The 21,287-nt window shown below is 36.8% G+C and overlaps 1 protein-coding gene across 5 annotated transcripts in view; it reads right to left on the bottom strand.

Moving 5' to 3' along the window:
* The window catches only part of VPS13B (vacuolar protein sorting 13 homolog B), a 427,554-nt gene that overhangs the window by 81,851 nt on the left and 324,416 nt on the right, over window positions 1-21,287 (bottom strand). For all 5 annotated transcript variants that reach the window (XM_033079391.2, XM_033079426.2, XM_033079417.2 and 2 more), the window contains exons 36-37: window positions 13,520-13,927; window positions 1,621-1,820 (exon numbers count right to left, since the gene is read on the bottom strand). In XM_033079391.2, coding sequence (XP_032935282.1) covers window positions 1,621-1,820; window positions 13,520-13,927 — 608 coding nt within the window. The remainder of the gene's footprint in view (window positions 1-1,620; window positions 1,821-13,519; window positions 13,928-21,287) is intronic.

Genomic DNA, 21,287 nt, shown 5'->3' with positions numbered 1-21,287 from the left:
CCAGAAGAAAGTGCAGAAGAAAGAAAGAAACCTCCACCCTAAAACCTCCATCTTGTCCCATACCTATTGCTATATTCTAAAACCACAAATTCCAAATCCTTCACCATGTGAAATCACACACTTCTATTCAAACTACACATCAGTGTGCTATCATTCAATTTTGGAAGCCTTCTCCAAGGCCTCAGGTCAAAAGCAGTTTTCTTTTGGGGGTCAGTGCTGTCAGCACAGAAAGTTCAAAACTCCCTGTTTCCAGGGTTCCAACACCACACCTGCTCTAGCACCACCCCACAGGAGCTCTCTGCCACTCTAAGCCAATCTCAGAGGCCCCAGTTGCTCACTGACAGAGGAGGGAAGAACATTTTTCTCCCTCACACTTTTATTCATTTCATTTGTAGGCAGCTGGGTACTCCAGGAACTCTTACTACAATATCCAGAGGTGAGGCACTGATTTTACATAAGCTCTCCAGGTTCTGCTGCAATACAAATTAGTGATAGATGAGGTCACGTTTAGAGCTGGTAAAATCATTAGCCATAAATAAGTTAATTTGAAATGGAACAGCTACTGATTTGTCAGCATTCTCAAATCTATTCTGCCAGACCAAACACTTAATTGTCTTCTGCAAAAGCTACTTTTCCCTAATTATACTCTACTATAAATGGCTTTCTGAAATTTATGGATTTTTTTTTGGTACTTGTCAAAACCCAGAATTTTGGGAAAAAAATGAGCATTTCTATAGAGGTAGTCAGCCAAGTACCTGTGAAAAACAAATAAAAAAAGGAGCAAAGAAACAAACTGACTTTATTTATTCATCAAGATGCACGTTTTTCTAAGTTTGTATTATCTGATTAACCTTATCTCTAATGTTGTGGTTCTAAGACCTTCTAATGCCAATTCTGGGAAAAAACGTAATGACACAATTAAATGTTAAAATTTCCTTTCCATGTTTTATATACTTGATTTATGTATTTATTTTAAAACATTTGGTGTGTATAGTTACTACAATAAAAATAATTAAAACAAGACATATCTTAAAGCCCACTTATTTAAGCCCCATAGAATCTATTTTTCATTTCAAGAACTCCCATGCTTCCTGGACTGATTTCAAGTTGTGGGCACTTCCAAAAAGGAGAGGATAGCATGGAAAGCTGCCTATTAATTGCTACAAACAACAGTTTGCAATTACTCCCCAGAGAAATCTGTGTAAGTTTAAAAAGAAAGGATATGTACTTCTTAAGGCTACCCCCAGGCATTACAGACACATAGATCATGGACAGACAAACACACACCCATCAGAACAGGACCCAAGATATTAAGTGTTAGTAATTTGATCCAGTAGTTTTAAGGAACACACACATACAGCTAAAACACAGGGCTCATGCAGTATTTAAAAAAAATAAATCAAACCCAAAACACTATACACAATTTTTCAATCAACACTTTACATGGAAGAGTAGATATTTTATAAGGTAAAACAAAAACCCCCAAATCAAACATGCAAAAGTCCCCAACCTAGCAGCTGGTTGTTGGATGCAAAGGCTTTCAAGCAATTTATTTATGAAAACTCAATCATCCAAAGCCAGTCCAACTCAACAGCACAACCACAAGCATCTTATACAGACCTGCAGCAGTCCTCCTCTCAAATCAATGTAGATCTTTGGAACAGATTGCTCTGGGCCAGGATCACCACTGTGCTTGCACCACTTGGCTTCCATGTTAACAGAGCAGCAAAAAGGGCCTATCAGAGATTTGGCTCTTTCTTTGAGACTTGTTTTAAGTAAGAAATCTTTTATGTCAAGGACTAAAGATGATCCATGGATTCCTAAAAGGAGAGAGAGAAATTTAATCCCACTGGCAGTTATTCTCCCAATATTTTTGTGCTTATTTCCTGAATTCACTTGACCGTGAGCCTGGGAATCCCTGCCTGCAAGCCATTACTCACACAAGTAGTCCCACTGACTTTCTTGGAAATACTGGTGTGGACAATCACTTTCCTATCCAAGCAAGGGCATCATAGCTGGGCAAAAATATCTATAATTTTTTTAATGTCCTGTTTTTTAACTTAGCTTTCTCTTCCCACGCTCTCAACCAGGCTTTTTACCATGTTGCAGTTACAGAGCAGGTATGTCTCATCCACATTCCTTACAAAGAACCATTTGCCAAAACATGACTTCTTGCATTCTGAGTATTTTAAGGTTTATGAGAAGAGACATTTTTCATTAAACTGCGAATTTTTTTTTCAAAAAAGTCTATTAAGAACAAGAACAGCTGCTTCACTTGATCATATCCCAAACTGATAAGAAATAGTGATTTTGAACAGTATTCTCTGCTTTTGTCTAGGTTAATTACTATAACATAGCACCTTCCTAGACTTAGGAGTACTTAACAAGAGAAGAAGGATACTGTTTGAATTCAAATAATTCAAAGCAAATGCTTATCTCAAAATATATAATGCACACTTCCTCAGAAAAGAGTTTAAACTTTTCATATCATAACATTTTGAATGCTATATAGCTTAATGAAATCTAAAAATGATAATGGCAGATTACATTTATGACAGAACTTACATACTATCATTAAAGACACAAACATTTTGAGGATAAAAACATCATCTAGAAATATCCCAGCTCTTGTAAATTTAACTTACTTCAAATTACTGTTTAATAAAATAAACCATGTCTAATATCTCTATTTCTTCTGTATATTTACATGGTAAATACTACATCTGAGGTTGGCTTAACTTTTATCTCCTTTGGTGATAATACTTAGACTCAACACCCCGAATGTTGGATGTCACTCTACTTTATAATGCACACAGCTTATTTTTCTAAGGAAATTAGACATTTACAAAAGGCAAAAGATTAAAAAAAACCCACTAAGGCTTACACACAGGTGCTTCAAGATACAGTTTCATTTTATATTTTTATTTTCTGCTGACAGAAAAATCCCCCCAAAACTCACTGCTTTGAATCCATGCAGTATAACTTCTCCTATGAACCTCTCCTAGTATCCAAGCAAGAAGTCTGTCTGCATCCTGGGGCTTACAGTTCCATAACACTAAGCACTATTTTTTGTAATGGAAGGAAATACATCGCATATCTTACCTTAAACCAGTAAATCCTAGGAAAGTCCAACAGTGCCCACACTAATGATAGTGTTGAATTGTGTCCAACCTGAGTAGGATCCACAAACCTAAAGCCTCTCTCCCTTGAGCAGCTGTAGTTTAGAACGATCAAGGGCTCAAACAAACCATCATCCATGCCAATGAACAGGACTGCTGTCACCAACTGGGAAAGGAGTTCTAGCTTTGGGGTTTTTTATTTAGGCTGGCTTCTGAAATACTGCATCTGCTCTCATGGGTAATAGGCTTATGGGACAGATCTGTTCAAGGTGGTTTTTGACACTGAATTTCAGTGATAATCAAGAAAACTAGCATCAACACACAGCAATACTCTGCTATGGTTAGTTATTTTACAATATTTGGAAATTCTTTTTTTTTCATATTCTATATGGAATTTTGATTTTAAAGAGAAGAATTTCTTGGTAACTACTGCAAAATTCTTCAATGTTCTTCCTATAGTTTTATTGGAATATGTGCCAAGTTGCAGAAATAACAAAAGGGGAAAAGGAATGCCAGAATACAAGTGGTTTTATTTATGTTTTCTTTCACTGGGATTACACTTGGAAGGATTATGCTTTGCAGTTTCTTTGTGTTGTCATCTCAGCTCCACAAAGTACAAAGAAAACACAATATCCAACAGCTTAGAAGCAGAACTGAGCATTCAGCACATAATACTGCTGGTTCAAAATCAGCAGTGCCTTTCTCAAATGCTAAGCAAACAATAAGAAATGAAGAAACAATTAAGAATAAGGAAGTGTTGGTTAGTTTTCAATACATGAAATATTACAAGACACATCCATGGATTGTGTCCTACAAATACCAGGAAAAGCTCAGGAACTCAGTAAGAGGTTTTTATTTTTCTTGTTATGACCCAGATTGCTCTTGTGTAGACAAGAATCACACCCTTGTCCCTTCTAGGAGTTGTATCTACATGTCCTTTCAGAGATGAAGTGATTCAGTATAAAAACCCCACTGTTCACTGTTAAAAAATGCAACCCAGGGAGCATTTAGACAAACTAGCATGAAATGATGTTTTGAGGAAGCTTAAAGAAAACAAATGAAGAACAAGTATGCACAAACCTTAAAAAGCAATAATAAGTAAAGAGATCTCTGGTCTGAGAGAAGTTTCAATAGGGTACTATTTCTATGGAAATCCTGAAAGTATATGTTCAGTCAGTGAAGTGCTTTCCCATGACTAAAGCAATCACCTCAGAAAAATAAAGACACAAAATAATTTTCCCTTGTTTTTGCCTTCCCACACACTACTTTCAGTCAGTCCTTCAATGTATCTCTCATAAACCTCTATTGTAGAAGTCTACCTTCAGTTTAAATAGATTAAATCATAGTCTCCATTTGAAGTGAACTTGAGATGGCAGCACAAAGAAGCAATGTATCTCCATAAATGATTGCTGTGACATGTAGAAGTTAACGTGTGCTGTTTGGATTATGGCTCATGAACACCAATGCACTTTTCAGTACGTGCAATAATTTACTTTTAGGAACAAATAGTTTCATGACTTTTAAAATACTCCTCCAAGAGACTAATAAATATGAAGCACTTGCTTTGGACAGTGTTTAAAAAATGCTGCCAGCCATCCCCGTCAGACTCCAGCCAGAAACACAAGAGCACCACAAAATGCATCTATACACTAACATATGCTCAAAAGGAATATCCAGGTATTTTTATATACTTGTCACATTCAAGAAATTACCTTGCTCCAAAATTAAAGGTGGAGATCATTACAACAGAAAAAAATTTACCTAAAGACATTTACTTTGATATTTTAACATCTTTTTTTAGTCAGTACATACTTGATTTATGCTAAGATTTACAAAGACATCTCATAGAATCTGAGTACCCTAAGACAGTTTTACACATAGCTAAATTAGGGTTTATATATAATTATAGCAGAGTTGCACTAGCATTTGTCAGTAATAGGAAGCTTCACCCTTGTTAAACTGCTGTGTGTGCATAAATCTGTTTGTGTGAATAGTAAAAGAAAGAGCTGGCCCATTTTAATAGATGCAGCAAATATATAAAAACAATCCTTGCCTTACAGTAATGATACTTTAGGGTTTGAGCAATATGGGTATTAAGAAAGAGCTTTATTTGTTTTTCCTGGTTAACAAAGGGAAAGACAATGTTTTGACATAAACTATGGACTTTCTGTTTTCAAAAATGTTTCAGTGCTGATACTTGAATCAACTCCAAATGAAATGAGCAGAAATACAGAAGGAGCTTTTTCCCTTCTATTATTCCCTGTGCATTTGCTCTTCCTTAGCTGTAAATGTTGTTTGGTTCACTGCACTGTCACCTAATGCAACACAGAACATGATTTTAATTGGCAAACTTCAAATAGGGACAAGAGAATTAAGAAAATGAAAACAGATGTATTTTAACAAAGGTAGCAAATGGCACTGAACTGGCACTTAGCTCTCTTTTGAAACGACAGTAGCTTTGCTACAAACAATAGCACTATGAAGAAAACTGCTTTTCTGACTTTGGGGCAGCTGAGAAGCAGGAGTGTGTCCCAGAGCACAGATCCAGCCATGCTGGTTCAGAGGCGTGTGAGTGATGTGGTTTCACTGCCAGCAGCCGCCTGTCAAATGTATTCCCACCCAAGGGATCCTGGAACCCTCTGAAGGAAGAAATCCAGGCTCTCCCCTGGGTCCTCCATGCCTGGGCGGCAGAGATACAATCTTGCTGCTGAAGATCAACTGGCAAGTGGTTTTCCTTACTAAACTTCTAATAAAGTAATAATCTGTGATACTTGGTTCTGAACATTCACTGTTCACATTTGGAACTTCAGTAGCTACTTTCAGATTGTCAGTGACATTAAAACAGCCACAAAAATGTAAATGTACCGTTATATCTAATATATTGGTACAACTATCTACACAATTATTTCCTCTTAAGAAAACTGTAGATACATCACATACTGAGTAGTTATACTACAGTTTACAATGCTCTGTTGACAAGTATTCTTGACAAACCATCTTCTGAGAAGAAAGGGTAACAAAGCTGTGAAAATAATTACAGGGGAAATACTGCAGTTAATTTAAGAGACAGCCAATTTACTTGAGTCTGGAAACAGCAGTAGCAAACAAATGGTGAGGCACAATAAAGAACAATTTTAAGAACAATTTTCCAGGAGAGACTTAGTTAACAATCCACTGACTGCACTGGATTTCTCATTAGTATCGAGCTGAATCTTATGATGGTTCATTCTCCCCATGAGAACAATACTTAGATGTTACCAATTAGCTATTCTTTAGTGAAAGAGAGTTTTTCAGCATTACATTGGGACACATATGGGCTCTGTAAAAACATGAGATGTGTAACACACGGTAAACAGAAAGTAATGATCTTAAACAGGCAAAACCCTTGAATTCATCACTAATAAATGTCCCCATGCATTCAGCAGTACTGGCTGCTGGGAGCCTGTTTTCTTCAAGTACTTCAAACACTAAAATCCAGGAACATTTATTATTTTAATCCATTACAGGCAGTGGTTGATTTAACTTTATTGGTTGTGGTGGTGGTAGTAGTTATAGTAGGGGTAAAGCTATGTTCTTTTACACATCATTTCAAAAGGGCTTAATTATATTTTATAGCTCAGGCCAGGAATCCTGCTTGTTTTGTGTCTAACAAGGTTCAAATGGAGTTCAGGTCAGTGATGAATCAGAAGAGAAGTCAAAGATGGTTATCTATTTGAAATGAGCTCATCTCCCTTAAAGAATCACTGGGCAGGTACATCATGTTCATTACACTACTGCATACTAAATAACTTAAAAACTCAATTCACTTGGTGATTTGGTAATTTTGGATTTTGTGATGCCTGATCACAGAGAGCATATTAATATAGGTCAAGGCTGTCTTTGGAGTACAATAATTTAGAATATATTTGTAAAGCTCCATATTGCTTTATGTTGTTCCAATTAGGTGGAGAAAAATGCATAATATAAACCAAAAAAAAGAGTGCTCATTTTGCATCTGTGAGTCCAGCTTTCAAAAGTGAGTGCTATATTGATATGAGTAGTACTTGTTTCTTTTATCATAAACATTTTATTTTTAGATACCACCAGGTTTCAGAAAAGCAGCTAAACATTCTTAGTCCAGCTCTACAGATGGACATGGGAATGTTCTTTAGAAAAAGATCTATGCATTTTCACATCTTAATTTTAGGTGGCTGGTTGAAAACTTTGGCTTATTTGCAGGAGATAGCTGGTACCTACTAATATCACTGACCTTTAAAGTCGTAGATACTTGGCACAGCTGAAAAATCACACACTGAATGGTTGCCCAGCAAATAAAGCATTACAAAATAGTGGATGCCACACAAAATGTATCCCAATATAATCACCACAAAGCTAATTTAGAGTTACAGCTTTGATGCCTTGCTCCTCTGGCTCTACACTTGATTCAGTGAATTTTAACTGCTTTAGTAAACTAAATCATCTGTGAACTACAGGGTAACTTATCTTTATAAATAAACCATCCTGAAGATAGTGCCTGGCAGCAGCTGAGCTCTATTTGGGCCTCTAGAAATCAGTCAATGACGCCCGTGGAAGTCCAAGGCTTGACAGACATACCTAGGCCACACAAACCAACCAATGCCTGCACTCTTGAGATGTGCTCCTGAAGATCAAGGACAGTCCAAGTCCAGGCTTATTCTAGTCTTCTCCCTTTAATCCTTCCTCCTTTGTATACTTCTCTGTATTCTCATTTGTGCCAGCATGGTCATTAAAGTGTACCTGTCCAGTGAGCCAGCTGAAGGAGTCAATCTTGCTGCAAACTTTTATTATTGAGTTGGTTTTCAAAGAAATGGGTTCCCTGGCTCAATCCAATGATTACCTTAGTAACTGAGCTAGCACAAGGCAGTGTGTGGAAATGTGTGACTACAATAACCTGAATTTCCTATGAAACTGCACCTTTTGTCTGGGCAGCAAGCTGGTGATTCCATTCCATAAAAATATTCTTGACATGGAAAAAGAAGAAACATGTCAGTAATTCAATAATTTAAAAAGCTTAAGGAACTGGTACCTAAGACTAAGAGGAAATAACCTCTGTGTTCTATACCTCACACTGAAAAATCAAGATTGAACTGGAAGAACATCACAGAAAACATAAAATGTAAAAAAACCATTCAGCTTTCACTGTTGTATCTATTTTCTCATTAATTTAAACAGCCTATTAAATTGACTTCCATGTAAATACTGTATCACCTACATACCTACATACAGCACTGGGATCCCACTATCAAAAGAAATTCCAGTCTCAAAAAATAAGTACTAATTAATTTCACAATAAAAGCTGAAGAGATTAAAAACCCAACCATATTTGTTCTGAATCAAATTTCATCTGAAATACTTTCAAAGCTGAGTTACTCAGCAAATGCAATGCTACAAAATTAGTGCACACTGCCTTGACTAAACAACCTACCAGGAAATTTTTATTCTTTTTTTTAGTCTCAGAAGTTAAGGCACTGGTTCATCAGTAGCAATTCTGAACCCTATTACAAAAGTATCAGTAGGGAATCTGACCAGGATTAATAGTGGTACTCATTCCTGGGATTAGATGGTGTCTTGTTTCATGGATTTTAGGCCATCTGTTCTTCCCTCCTACATTATACTCCTGCAGAACTATAAACGCACCTCCACCTCTGGGACTATAGAAAGGAATTAGAATTCTTCTGCTTTTCATTATCACAAGATTCAGTAACTCATTTCATTGTCAGGATAATCCCCTTTTACTCTTTCTTTTGCGCTTGCAGGATATGCCAAAATGACAAATAAAATCCCAGATGTTGGAGACCTGATGAGGTCTCCACCTTTCCCTGAGTGTTGGGCTTAAGCTACTTGGGACATGGTGTCAAATCTGACAGGACCCTGATGCCCACACCCAATATTCATTAAGGTTTGTTAGTGATTTGTATAGCTGTCTACAAGCTGCACTTCCACCTCAGTCCTCAGTGGCCATTTAAATATTTAGTTTGTCCTCTGGCTTTTACTGACAGAGAATTAATTTCCTATTGTTCAAGTGTTGGAAAGAGTTTATATTTCTTTCTAAAAGTAACAAACGCCTTCTGGGTGTTGTAAATGGCTTGTTACTGCTGCATATTATTTTAGGTAGTCATATCTAATTTAAAGTTTTATTTCCCCACGGGCTAACTTGCATATCTGCAGCATCCAAAGGCTATGACAACGCCTTAGCAGAGTTTTCTCGAGGGAGTTAGTTAACTCCAAAATGAAGTTTGGTCTTTGCGCTATACCAATTCGTATCTGCATTTAATTTTCAAAAGTTCTGTAAGTATCTCAAGCATGTAATTATTCTCAGGTTTAGTAAAAATACTTGCAATTATCATAAGCTCAACTAGTGTTTATTTTTTCCCCCCTTATTTATATGCTAAAGTAATCATCTCAACATATGGGACAAAGGGCTGGGGAATTCTGTGTATGATCTTTGGAATATTTTATGTCCATAATGCTCTCAGTTCAGGCACTGAGCAGCACGACTTCCCTCCCTGTCCAGCCAGAGTAAAATAAAGCTCCACTGAGGGGCTGCAGGCTTCTTGCTGTCCTTCACTTTGGGGAAAGAATGGTCCTCAACTTCTCTTAATTTATCTGCTCTTTTGGCAGGTAGGTAGTGCTAATTTCAACTACAAACCTAAATTAACTGAAAGCCATATGTTTAGAATTGCATTCTATTTTCTACTATTTCTTGCTAAAACTTATTTCACTCCTAATGCCCTGTGACAGTTAAGGAGTGAGTCACACACCTCAAGCACTGTACCAAGCGATCTCAGATCTGACTGGGTGCATGAGACTCGAGCTCTAAGCTTTTGTGGAAGATGCCACATACTACAGAGGACAAAAATCACTGAACCGGGTTTAACAACAGTTCTTGGAGTTGGGGTTTTCATCAACAGCACAAATAGGCTGCCAAGCTAAGTTTTTGGTACTTCAAAAATGGGTACAAGTTTTAACTTGTAACTCCAAGCCACAAAATATAAAATTACTAGAGATAAATGTTTTATTAACGAAATCCTACCCTTAATTAAGGGCATCAGGAAAACTGGTAACCTCTTTTAAAGTAAAATTTTTTTTAAAGGATTTTGTTTTGTTTTGTTATTTTTTCTTCTTGTGCCAGTACACTGCAACACAGTATTACTTTACTAAAACCAAAATACTGAGTATTTAACCATGACTACAGAGGGGAACATAAGTATTCTAACAGAAATAGTAACCATGTTGTTATAAGTAACTGTTGTACTGAAACCTGAAAAATGTCCAAAAAATGAAGTCCCTTGACACACTAAAGGTTTGGAGTTTTGGAGTTGTAGAACAGCACAGCAGGACATACAGAAATAGAGGTGTTTTAGTTTGATCCAATTGCAATGTGAGTGTTCAACACTTACAATTTATTTTGTTAGAAATGAAATCATTCAACTAATTAGCCCCTCTGTTTTTCAGAAACTAAGATTTTTTAGTTTCATAAGAAATTAAGAAAAAAAAAATGAAACCAGAATGCCTTTAGTTTCCATGATTAAACCAGTAAACTCTAGAGGGAAAACTGATAATTAAAAAAAAAGTTGGATAGCAAGCTTTCTTCTTAATTTCAGTTGAAAAGAAATGAAAGCAATATACAAGGTCATGCACTCTTATTTTCCCCCCATAAGGGAGGAAAAAATGCCGACAATATATATTCTTGCGAGGTTTTTTTTGCTCAATAATTCTTAGCAAATAAGATTCCTAACGAAACAACTTCATCTCCTGCATTAAAACTCATCTGGAAAAGGGGTCGTTTACACTGTTTATAAAACACTGCCACATAAAACGTGTAAAAAACCATATTTCACTAAAAATAGCTTGCGTAAGTAAGGGATTAGAGTAGTTTCTACTGCTATAATTGTTCCTTTGTAGTTTTTTCCATGATGTTTTTGAACAGTGTTTTTAACTATGTTTATTAAAGTCAGCACATCAAAAAGGATCAAAGAGTAAGCTAGTGAGAACCAAAGAAACCCCAAGCGTATTGTGTTGTCTCACTGGGGAGTTATGCAGATTCAAGTAAACAAGTGCAAATTGTTGAGGTTTTAATGAAAATTTTCTACAATTATTGTATCTGAAGTCATTCTATATAATAACATCTGTACAGCAGATGGCCATACTGTACAAAAGGCAAGCAATGCTCCTTTTTCTTCCTCTGCTTTAACAGTACATCTGAGATGACTACTTTTGTCATTGCGCTTAGCTTGGTTCAGCAAATAATTCGTAAAATGCAGCTGCTGCAGATGGTCACAATAGTTATTCGACTGTAAAATCAAAGACACAGTGAAGTATTCACATATTAGTTTCATTCTATTAAAAAAAACCTCTGACATTAACCCTGTTCAGCTCAAAAGGTGTATCTATAAAACCTTTTATAAAAAGAACAGTAGTGAAGAACTGAGATATTTAAATGCTACTTCCTCTCAAGACACAGCTACAAACTTAAAAATTGAGTTAGCTTGCATAATTTATTTGTAAGAGAAAAACAAATCTAGTTTGCAACCGTGGTATTCTTCTAAAGGGTTTTTAACATAATATTATAACACCATTTCCCCCACAGTATTTTATCTTCTCTCCTGAAGTTGTAATTTCCACTTTGGTTTCTATCAGCACTTTAAATTCAGATTAACAATTGTAAAAAAAATTTCCAAGCAATTTCTAAAATTTTTTTTGACAATTTAAATCAGTGTGGGGAACTGTGCCTTTTGCTCTAATTAAAACTTAATTTATTGCACCATCACAGCAGTATGCAAAACCTCATGCAGAAGTATTTTTCTTCTTATAAAGTAGAGATAAAGCATTTTTAACTGGAAAAAAAAACATGAAAAGCATCTGTTGATGTCTATTAATTGCCTGGTTATGGAAGTTCTTTATATAGAATAACTAATGTCCATTTTCATTAGATTTGACATCAGTATTGCTCCACTTCACAGTGCCTGCCAGACTATGACCATACTGAAGATTCATGTATGGCTTATAACGCAAAAAATAAAGATTGATTTCCTCAGACTGCCAGAAGAATTAAGAAACAGAACTTCATAGCTGAATATGTTTCTGAGGCTTAACATGCAAGGCAAGGTACGTCCTCCTTGTGGGAGGATGAAAACCTCCAGGGTAAGTGAAATACAGTGTGAGTTTGCCAAATTGCTTTATAGAACAGGCAGAGCAGCCCAGCTTTGATGTATCGAAGCATGATGTGGACACCATTACGTACCATGGGACAGATAATGCATAAATGATAGAGGGGAACCAATGCAAGGGAAGAGGATTATTGCACAGAAACAAAACTAAAACTATTTAAAGCACATTCTGAAGGCTTTTACTCAGTTGCAGTGCCTTCTATGCTAGAGCTGTGATCCGAATGTAAAAGCGTGGGAACACAGGCACTGCTCCTGCCTGCACGGCTGCTTATTAATGGATAAACCAAAAGTTTCAGGCCTTGGCACTTTCATGGGTTTTAATGTCCTATGAACCTTAAATTTTTCATTCTTAACTTTTAATACAATAAAGAAGAACTGAAACTTGCTGGCTTGAGGAAAAATATTTCTGATGAAAAAGAAACAAATCATGACCTCAATTGGCCAGCAACTTACTCCTCTCAGCTAGAGACTGTTTTACCTCACAAGCTACACTTCCAACTACCTACATCTGGCTCATCTCCACACCATGGAAATATACCATCTTATTAATTTTATTGAAACACTAATAAAACAATTTACAATGACACTCCAAATATCTCCATTTTAAATGAGTCTCTGGTATCTGGTTAATCATACCCGAGGTGTAAAGTTTCCTTGCAGGGCTTCAGTAATGAGGCCAGAGTGCCTGTTTTCCCTGTGTGACTCTCAGGTGTGCAGAGGAAACATGTAAAAATTGAAAACTTTATAAATCTGGAGGAGAATAACAGCATGACCCAATATTTACATAGTAGCACCTGTCAGGGCTCTGAACAATTATTTTTACATTTTTTAAAGACAGAAACAAAGATCCTAACAAGAAAATCTAGTTATAGAGTGAAAACTGTCAAAATGTTGGCCTTTGAATTATGTACTAAATTATCAGAATACCAGAGAAGCAGGTCTCATAACCACTATTTCAGCCAGAATTCCATCAATAAATTAGTAATTACAAGCTAGGGGATATTAACTACAGAATTAATCATTCTTGGGTGCTCCCTCTCAGAAAGGAAAACTCAGGTAATAGAGTCTACCAGGGATTTGCTATTTTCTGCTGTGGATTTATGACGTTGGCTGGAGCAGTTCCCAGCAATGCCCCACACTTTGAAAGGGTCACTAGAATACCCCTTACACACACCAGTAGCTCTTCCAACTTAAAAAAAAAAAACCTCTTACCTGCAGTTTTATGTCCACTTTTAATATTCAGGCTCCCACTGAGGTTTGAGAAAGAGACTAACAAACAAGGTTTACTGGGGTGTGGGATGGTTTCCATCAAAACAACCATTTGAACTGTGTGAATGGAAATTTTCTGGAAGCAGGAAAGGGCTTGCCACAGGTTTTCTTGCATGGAAGCTTTTTGCACAGCATTGGTGGGCACTGCAGGAAGAATGTCCTTTGTGCTGGGGTGTCTGGATATCACAGTGGCATCCTCATCTGGAATAATGCCAGCTGATGAAGCAGCCTCCTTCCTGGGCACATCTTCATTTGTGGTTATGATTTTCTTCAAGAACTGGTTTATTTGGTCAAGTCTGGAAAAACTGAAATTTGCCTTTAAAGGTTTTGATATGTCCACATTTATGTCAGCTGTAGGGGAGAATTGGAGAAAGAAACGTCATAAGCTATAGTGCAAGTATTCAAGCTGTGTGCAAATATTAGGCATTGAGTGGAAATAGCTTTTCCATCATATTTCTACCATGCTTCATTACAAGGACTGAATTAATGTTAAAACATAAAAAACCAGTATTTTTAGCAATAAATCTGAATTAAAATATAATGAAAAATACTATAAGCAACTGTCACTATATACAGTTTTACAGGAAGAAATGTGGCATGATGTGGATTTTCTCTCTTTTCTTCCCAGGGATCACCACAGCTATCTGAAAGACACACACTTTATTTGAGTGTGTAGGAGGGTAGATATATTAGTTCCTTTGTGTCAGAATAAAAATATACTTCATATTCTCTTGAGTTTTATATCCAGAAGAATTATTTGACTAAAATCCAAAGCCAACAGCGAACATTTTCAACACATTTAAATGAGTGAATAACATGTGCATTGTGTTGTTTCCTACACAGCTCTTATGCAGAAGTCTTCAATGCATTTTCAAGATCAAATGTGAAATAAAAAGTAAATACAAAAACTGAGGTATGTTTAGATTTCTTCATTTTCCAGGGAGACTGGAATAAAGTATTGCTTTTAAATGCTTTTAAAAATCATTATTAGTTTTAAAATGTTTTTCATCTCCTCACCAAAAAGGATTTTGGTATTTCTCAGACTACTAAAAGCCTCACAGAAATTTTAGGAATCCCAATTAATAACACATTGTTAATAGTGGTATCTTGGTAGCTGAGATGTAGGAATTATTTCACAGATACGAAGCAGGATTTTATGAAGGCTGAAACTTATTTCTGTGCTGCAGTAACAATTCCTTACAGAAATCCAGCTTTTAACTTAGTTTTTAGGATTTTTCATTTCAAGTTCAGTTTTTGACCAGTAATTTGACAGCTATTCTGATTAGGGGGAAAAAGTGCCTTTCCCTTTGCATTTGACTGCCACTGCCCCAACCCCATGAACCAAAAGTGATTAAAATTCTGTGCATATATCTAAACTAGATTAAATGTTCAAACAGCACTACTTAGTTTCAAGTTTCATTATAAATATATGCAGGAAACACTATCTGTTGCAGGTTTTAGACAGACAAATGAGTATTTCATCAAAACAAGTTTCAGGTTGTCCAGGATCACATCTTACTCAATGTTGATGCAAACTAATGAGCTCGATTCTCCCATTCTTTAGGTAAATTTTTACACCAATGGGAAAGGGATGTAGGGGCAGAGTTTCAGAGCTGCTTTTAGGCACAGGTTTATATCAACTTCAGAGACTCACAGGCACATTACAAAGTACTTTTCTGATCCCCTCTTCCCAAAAATAGCTGGCACATTTTCTACAAAGATAAGAGGATACATTAATGCCTGTGTAGAATCTGTCATAGCTGAATTAAAAAAACCAAAACAATGTTAGAAAAATGTCTCCAATACTCCACAAGCTACAGTTAACTGAAATTTAAGACTGAAAAGCTATTTTTAACTTAGAACTTTAATTACTGGTTTTCTGAAAATGCTTTCTCTTGCACTGAAAGCCTTCCACACTAAACTAGGAACTGGCAAAACACTAGCTAATATGTTGGCCTAGCAGGAAGGCAAGTTCCAAAGCTAGGAAGCTGGGCATTAGAAGAAAACAGGATTGGAAAGGTTTGTTAAACACTGGAATTGGCTGCCCAGGAAGGTGATGGAGTCACCTTCCCTGCAAGTGTTCAAGATGTCACTGGACGTGGCACTTACTGCCAGGGTCTAGTTGACACAGTGCTGATAAAAGGCTGGACTCAATGATCTCAGAGGTCTTTTCCAACCCCAGTAATTCTGTGAAGATTTTCAGGCATCCAAAACCACACAAGATCAACTCAGAAGATGTTTCAAAATCCTTATGTAATAACTTTTTACTTAAAACCATGGGAAGAAAAATATCTTAACACTTTGGAAAAATTCCTCGCACTCTTGGCACTTGGAATACCCCAATATTTGCCTGCCTTTTATCCAGACATCACTGGGCCTCTCCTTCCTTTGAGTAGAAAAAGGAGTTAGGAAGAGAGACCCATGTGACATTATGACATTAAGTAATTTACAATACTCAGATGAAAAGGAGTGTTTTTAAAATTAAATGTTAAAAAAACAACCAAACAACTGCCTTATCAATTTAAATGTCTCCCTTATAATGTAGCAATAAAATAGCAAAACAGAATAGATGTTATTTATTGCTTTCTGCTAAATAATTACATTTCTAAGTTAGCAAAAGAGGACCATTACTCCTTAGTACAGCAACTTTCACATCTAATTGCTTTATTTAATACACATCTAATTGCCAGCACTTTCCTGTGGTAATAGAAAAAGAAGAGAAGCCCAGAAGAGGAGAAAAAACCAAGAAACCTTCCTGACACCTAAAAATTTCTTAGACCTAAGTTGACTCAATAGGTGCCAAGGGCTTAACCCAAAGCTTAACACACCCAAACTGAGTGTGAAAGGTGGAAAAGGAGATGAAAACAAAGGCAGAAGTTCTTTTGGGGGCTTCCTTTGGCCAGGGCAGGGAAGACACAGAGAGCTGGTGCAGTTCAGTGGTGGAACATGCTTGGCACCTGGCCCTGTGCTTTATCAATGCTCTTGGCCTCTCATCCAAGAAAGAAATAAAAACAGGGCCAGCAGGACACCAGAGAAATACAAATGACTTCGCTCTTTTCTGTTTGGAAACTTTGCACATCACACAGAAAAATCTTGTCATGACTGATAACTTGACAAAGTTATTGTTATCCAGCCAATCAGCCCTGAGAGAATGTGGTGGCAGCCAGAAGCACAATTGCAGAAATTGTAACTTTGGAACCTTCACTGCAAATATTTTAACTATCTCATAATGATATAGGTTATTTTTACAAAGGGTTAAAGATCATGTAAAGAGATTCTTTGGTATTTCAAGTACAACACTCAAAAAGAAAAAAAACCAACAACATAATTGAGCAATCTTTAGTCTTTGACCTCTTTTATACTTTAACCTTAGCAATGTGAAAGAAACTTTAACATTCCTTCTAAGGAAAATATACTTAAGTGATGGACAGAACAATGAAAACTGATGAAATATGAAGAGATATTTATAGGAGTTGATTAAGACAGATATTCAGCAGCTTCAGTCAAAATGGGCTAAAAGGAACTATAAAATCTAGGAGTCACACAGATTCAACCGGAATAAAACTTCTGGGGTGCAAAAATCTAAGTGTAACAGGTTTTTTACATTATTCTAAACATCTTGGGAAGCAATATAACACTGTGCAGATTCTATACCCCTAGGAAAACACAGTCTTCCTGTAACTCAACTAAGTCTTTGAACTGCCCAAAATTACATCAGAATCAAGACAGAGTAAAAGGTAGCTCAAAATCACCTTCAACTCCTCAATTACATCAGCTTCTCCTTTGCCTACTAATGATTGGCTACCAAAATTATAACCTAATGCATTCTTTAGATTTATGATGTATTAGCAATAACTTATTTTGCCAGGTGTTATCTATTTCCAGAAAAAAAAAGTGAAAAATTTACTGTGCTTGCAAATATACTGCATCAAGTGAGTTATTTCTGTTATGCTTAAAGCAAACTGAACTACATGGTATCAAAGCAATTTTTTATTACAGTATAGCATTTGAGTGTTGAATTTGAATTGCTCTTTCTCTTCCTCAATTTCTTCACTACTTCTCTTTAGATTACCCAGTAAATCCATGTATTTCAATTATTAGTTTCTAATTAGTCTTCACAACTTACTGAACAGCAACTGGGAAACAGAATGATGAAATAACTAGTGAGTTAAAAGGAGATTAGATAAATATAAATAAATTACACTTATTATATACTCCCACCACACCAGGAGATGACTTAACAGTGGAGGAAAAAGAAACACTTTGGAATAATGAAATCAGAGAGGGAATTCAGGTCCCAGAGGCGATTCTACGGAGTTTTATGTTAATGTACACCTTGTGGGGGACCAAAATCAACTGGAATAGTTTCCTGAAAACCGTTTCCAGCTATTTTCTCATTTTAAAAGTTCCAACTTCACTTGACCCATTAGTCATCATATTACTTACATTTATTATGTATTTTGAAATCTATTACAAAAAACCCAATGGATTCAATATGGCCTTTTTGAACTAAATCATAACAACTATAAAAGAAAACCTACGAGCAGCATTCTGAAATTTCTGTCTGAAACAATTTCTTTCTTTGTCATTTTATTACTTAGAGCTTCAGATAAAAAATTGCAGGGTTATATGTATTTTACCCTTGTTCTCTGTAACATTCAAATTTGTATTGGGAAGATATAATTTTCATCTGTGAACTTGGGATAATGATATTCCTCAAAAGGACTTTTTATTCAGATGGCTAAGGATGAATAACAAAAGATCCTAGCACGTTGCTCCAGATAAATTCCAGCTCTTACTGGAGCAGGAAGCTTCAGTGGGCTTATTCTAATACATGCCATAAATTAATGTGCACACTGTTACTACTTCTATGACTTAAAAACTATCATAGTATTTTCTTAATCTTAAATACCAGAAAGTAAATGCCATAAAAATTAGTCATAAGTTGAATATGGATAGGCTGGATCAACGGGCCAAGTCTATGAGGTTCAAGAAGGCAAAATGGGAGTCCTGCACTTGTGTCACAACAATCCCACACAGCGCTACAGGCTGGGGGAAAGTTGTCTGGAAAGTCGCTTATTGGAAAAGGACCTGGGGGTGCTGGTTGACAGGAGCTGAACATGAGCCAGTGCGTGCCCAGGTGGCCAAGAAGGCCAATGGCATCCTGGTCTCTATCAGCAATAGTATGGCTAGCAGGACCAGGGCAGCAACTCTTCCCAGTACTGGGCACTGGTGAGGTCACACCTCAAGTGCTGTGTCCAGTTCTGGGTCCCTCACCAGACAAAGGACATTGAGGTGCTGGAGAGTGTCCAGAGAAGGGCAATGAAGCTGGTGAAAGGTCTGGAGAGTAAATCTTATGAAGAGCAGCTGAAGGAGCTGGGGTTGTTTAGCCTGGAGAAAAGGAGGCTCAGGGGGGACCTTATTGGTCTCTGCAACTTCCCAAACAGAGACTGGAGCCAGGTGGGGAGTGGCCCCTTCTACCAAGCAGTAAGTGACAGGACAAGAGGAAATGGCCTCAAACCGTGCCAGGGGAAGTCCAGTTCAGGAAGAATTTTTTCACCAGAAGGGTAGTCAAGCATTGGAACAGGCTGCCCAGAGAGGTGGTAGGGTCACCATCCCTTGAAGTATTCAAGAAACGACTGGATATGGCTATGGTTTAGTTGCCATGGTAGTGCTATGTCAAAGGTTGGACTTTATGATCTTGGAGGTCTTTGTCAATCTTAATGATTCTATAATTTGTAAGAGTGGGATCTTTTCAAAGACTGAGACGTTGAAATACGAGAGAGAAAAAGATGCCATTTGCTAAGAATTGGTTCATTTTAAATAACCTTCATTCAGCAGTGGATCTTTTACTTCTCACAGCTAGTACAGAACAGGCCAGATTTTTCACCTTGAGGTTGGACATGGACCTTGCTCTCCCCTTCCCCAAGGAGGTAGTAAAATATCAAACTTCTTAATATACAGAACTTCTGTAGAAACAATAACTATTTATCCTAAACTCTTAAGATAATTGAATTTCCTAGTCATAGACACCAGAGGAGCAGATGATGGCATGAAACATTTTACCAACAGTGATATTCTTTCTCCCTCAGCCACCCATTCTAATCAGGGACTTTAAACAGAGGAAATATGAGGAAGGTAAAGGTAATCTTGAGCCCTGATTCTGATTTGGAGTCAGGGTGGCCCTTCAGCAAAAGGGTAATGGTTGAATTGCAAAAATTAAATTTATAAAAATAGGAAAGAGACATGTAAAGAAAAGACCAGTTGTACTGTTCTCAATTGTCTGGTCAAGCATCAAAAGAGACACAAATTAAGGGAAATTGAAAAGCAAGAAGAATCCAAACTAATTGTTTTTATCCTCTAATTTATCATTCCCAATTTGGATCAAGGCAAAACGAGGAAGAAACTTGAGACAAGGCTTCAGAGGCAATCTGCAGTCCATCTTGCATTCTGCTTCTGTGAGACAGATGCCAGTTAAGTCTAGAAGACACTGGTAGTCATTGTTGTGTGCTGCAGCCCCACAGAAGCAGTTCTCAAGATCAATATGGCAAACTAGAGCCTTCAGGGAGCTCAATCACCCCAAGCCGTGCCGGGTGCTCCCCAGGGAACAACACTACTGCCATGACCTAGCGTGTCCCTGACGTTACATGAAGGTGACACACAGACATTAACAGCTCCAGCTAGCCACTGCCCAGCTCTGAGATCTCAGACAAGGCTCAGAGTGACGCAATTTTATTGATTTTGAAAACTGTCACAAGCAAACCAAGATAAATTGTTGTAGGTTGAGAAGCCCAAAGATAATAAACAACGGAGGGTTATTGCTATTCAGTAGATGCTGACTGAAATTAAAATTAAGCAACTGTGCAGCTACCAAATACAGCTCATAAGTGTGTCAAGGACTCGGTGATGAGGCCAAAAATCATAATGGGGGCATCAAGAGGCACTATCATGAAAGAAAAACCTTGGCTAAGGGAAACATTAACTCTCTCAACAGAGAGTCAGGGAAGATGAAGTACAACACAGTGAGACGAAATAAATTGTTCCAGGTCATGGAGCACGTTTGTGGAAAAGAAAAGAACCCATAAATACTAAATCTCTATTTTCTGCTTAGCTGCTGAATAATACATCTATATTAAGACACACGTGGGAAAAAAAAAAGGTTTCAGAAAATGGAGTAAACATTTGAAATAAGATGCCAATACACTAAAAAAGATTATAAGAAAATATTTTTTGACTTGTCCATGTGGCTCCAGTGTGCAGTTTTCATTTTCTGTACTTAGGCATATAAGAAACTAAATTTAAAATAAGTGTTGTAGACTGTTTTTAGAAAGGTACTTTGATAATTTTATTCATTATTACACTGATATTACAGACAATAGATGTGTCAAGTCCGAAGCAGTACCTACAGGCTGGTACACCTGTTTGGAATATTTCTCTTTGCCCTCTTAATCAAATAAATATAATTTCATGGCTACAGTGTCAGTGCTTTAAAAACTTGTTTGTAAAAGAGCAAAGGGGAAAAAACCCTACTAGAAAGCTCAAAAGTTTTGCAAATGACCCAGAGTTAATTAGAAAAGTCTGCACCCTGGCTAGTTCCCCTTCTCACGTGTCAGCTCTCATTAAATCAAAAAATTCTCCTTTCAAAGTTAACAAACACCATGGTTAACAAAACTGTTAAACTGGGATCAAGTGGGCACATTCCTAGGTTTAT

This window comes from Catharus ustulatus, chromosome 1 (assembly GCF_009819885.2).
Source record: "Catharus ustulatus isolate bCatUst1 chromosome 1, bCatUst1.pri.v2, whole genome shotgun sequence".
Taxonomy (NCBI): Eukaryota; Metazoa; Chordata; class Aves; order Passeriformes; family Turdidae; genus Catharus; species Catharus ustulatus.
This window is presented reverse-complemented; position numbering and strand designations above follow the sequence as displayed.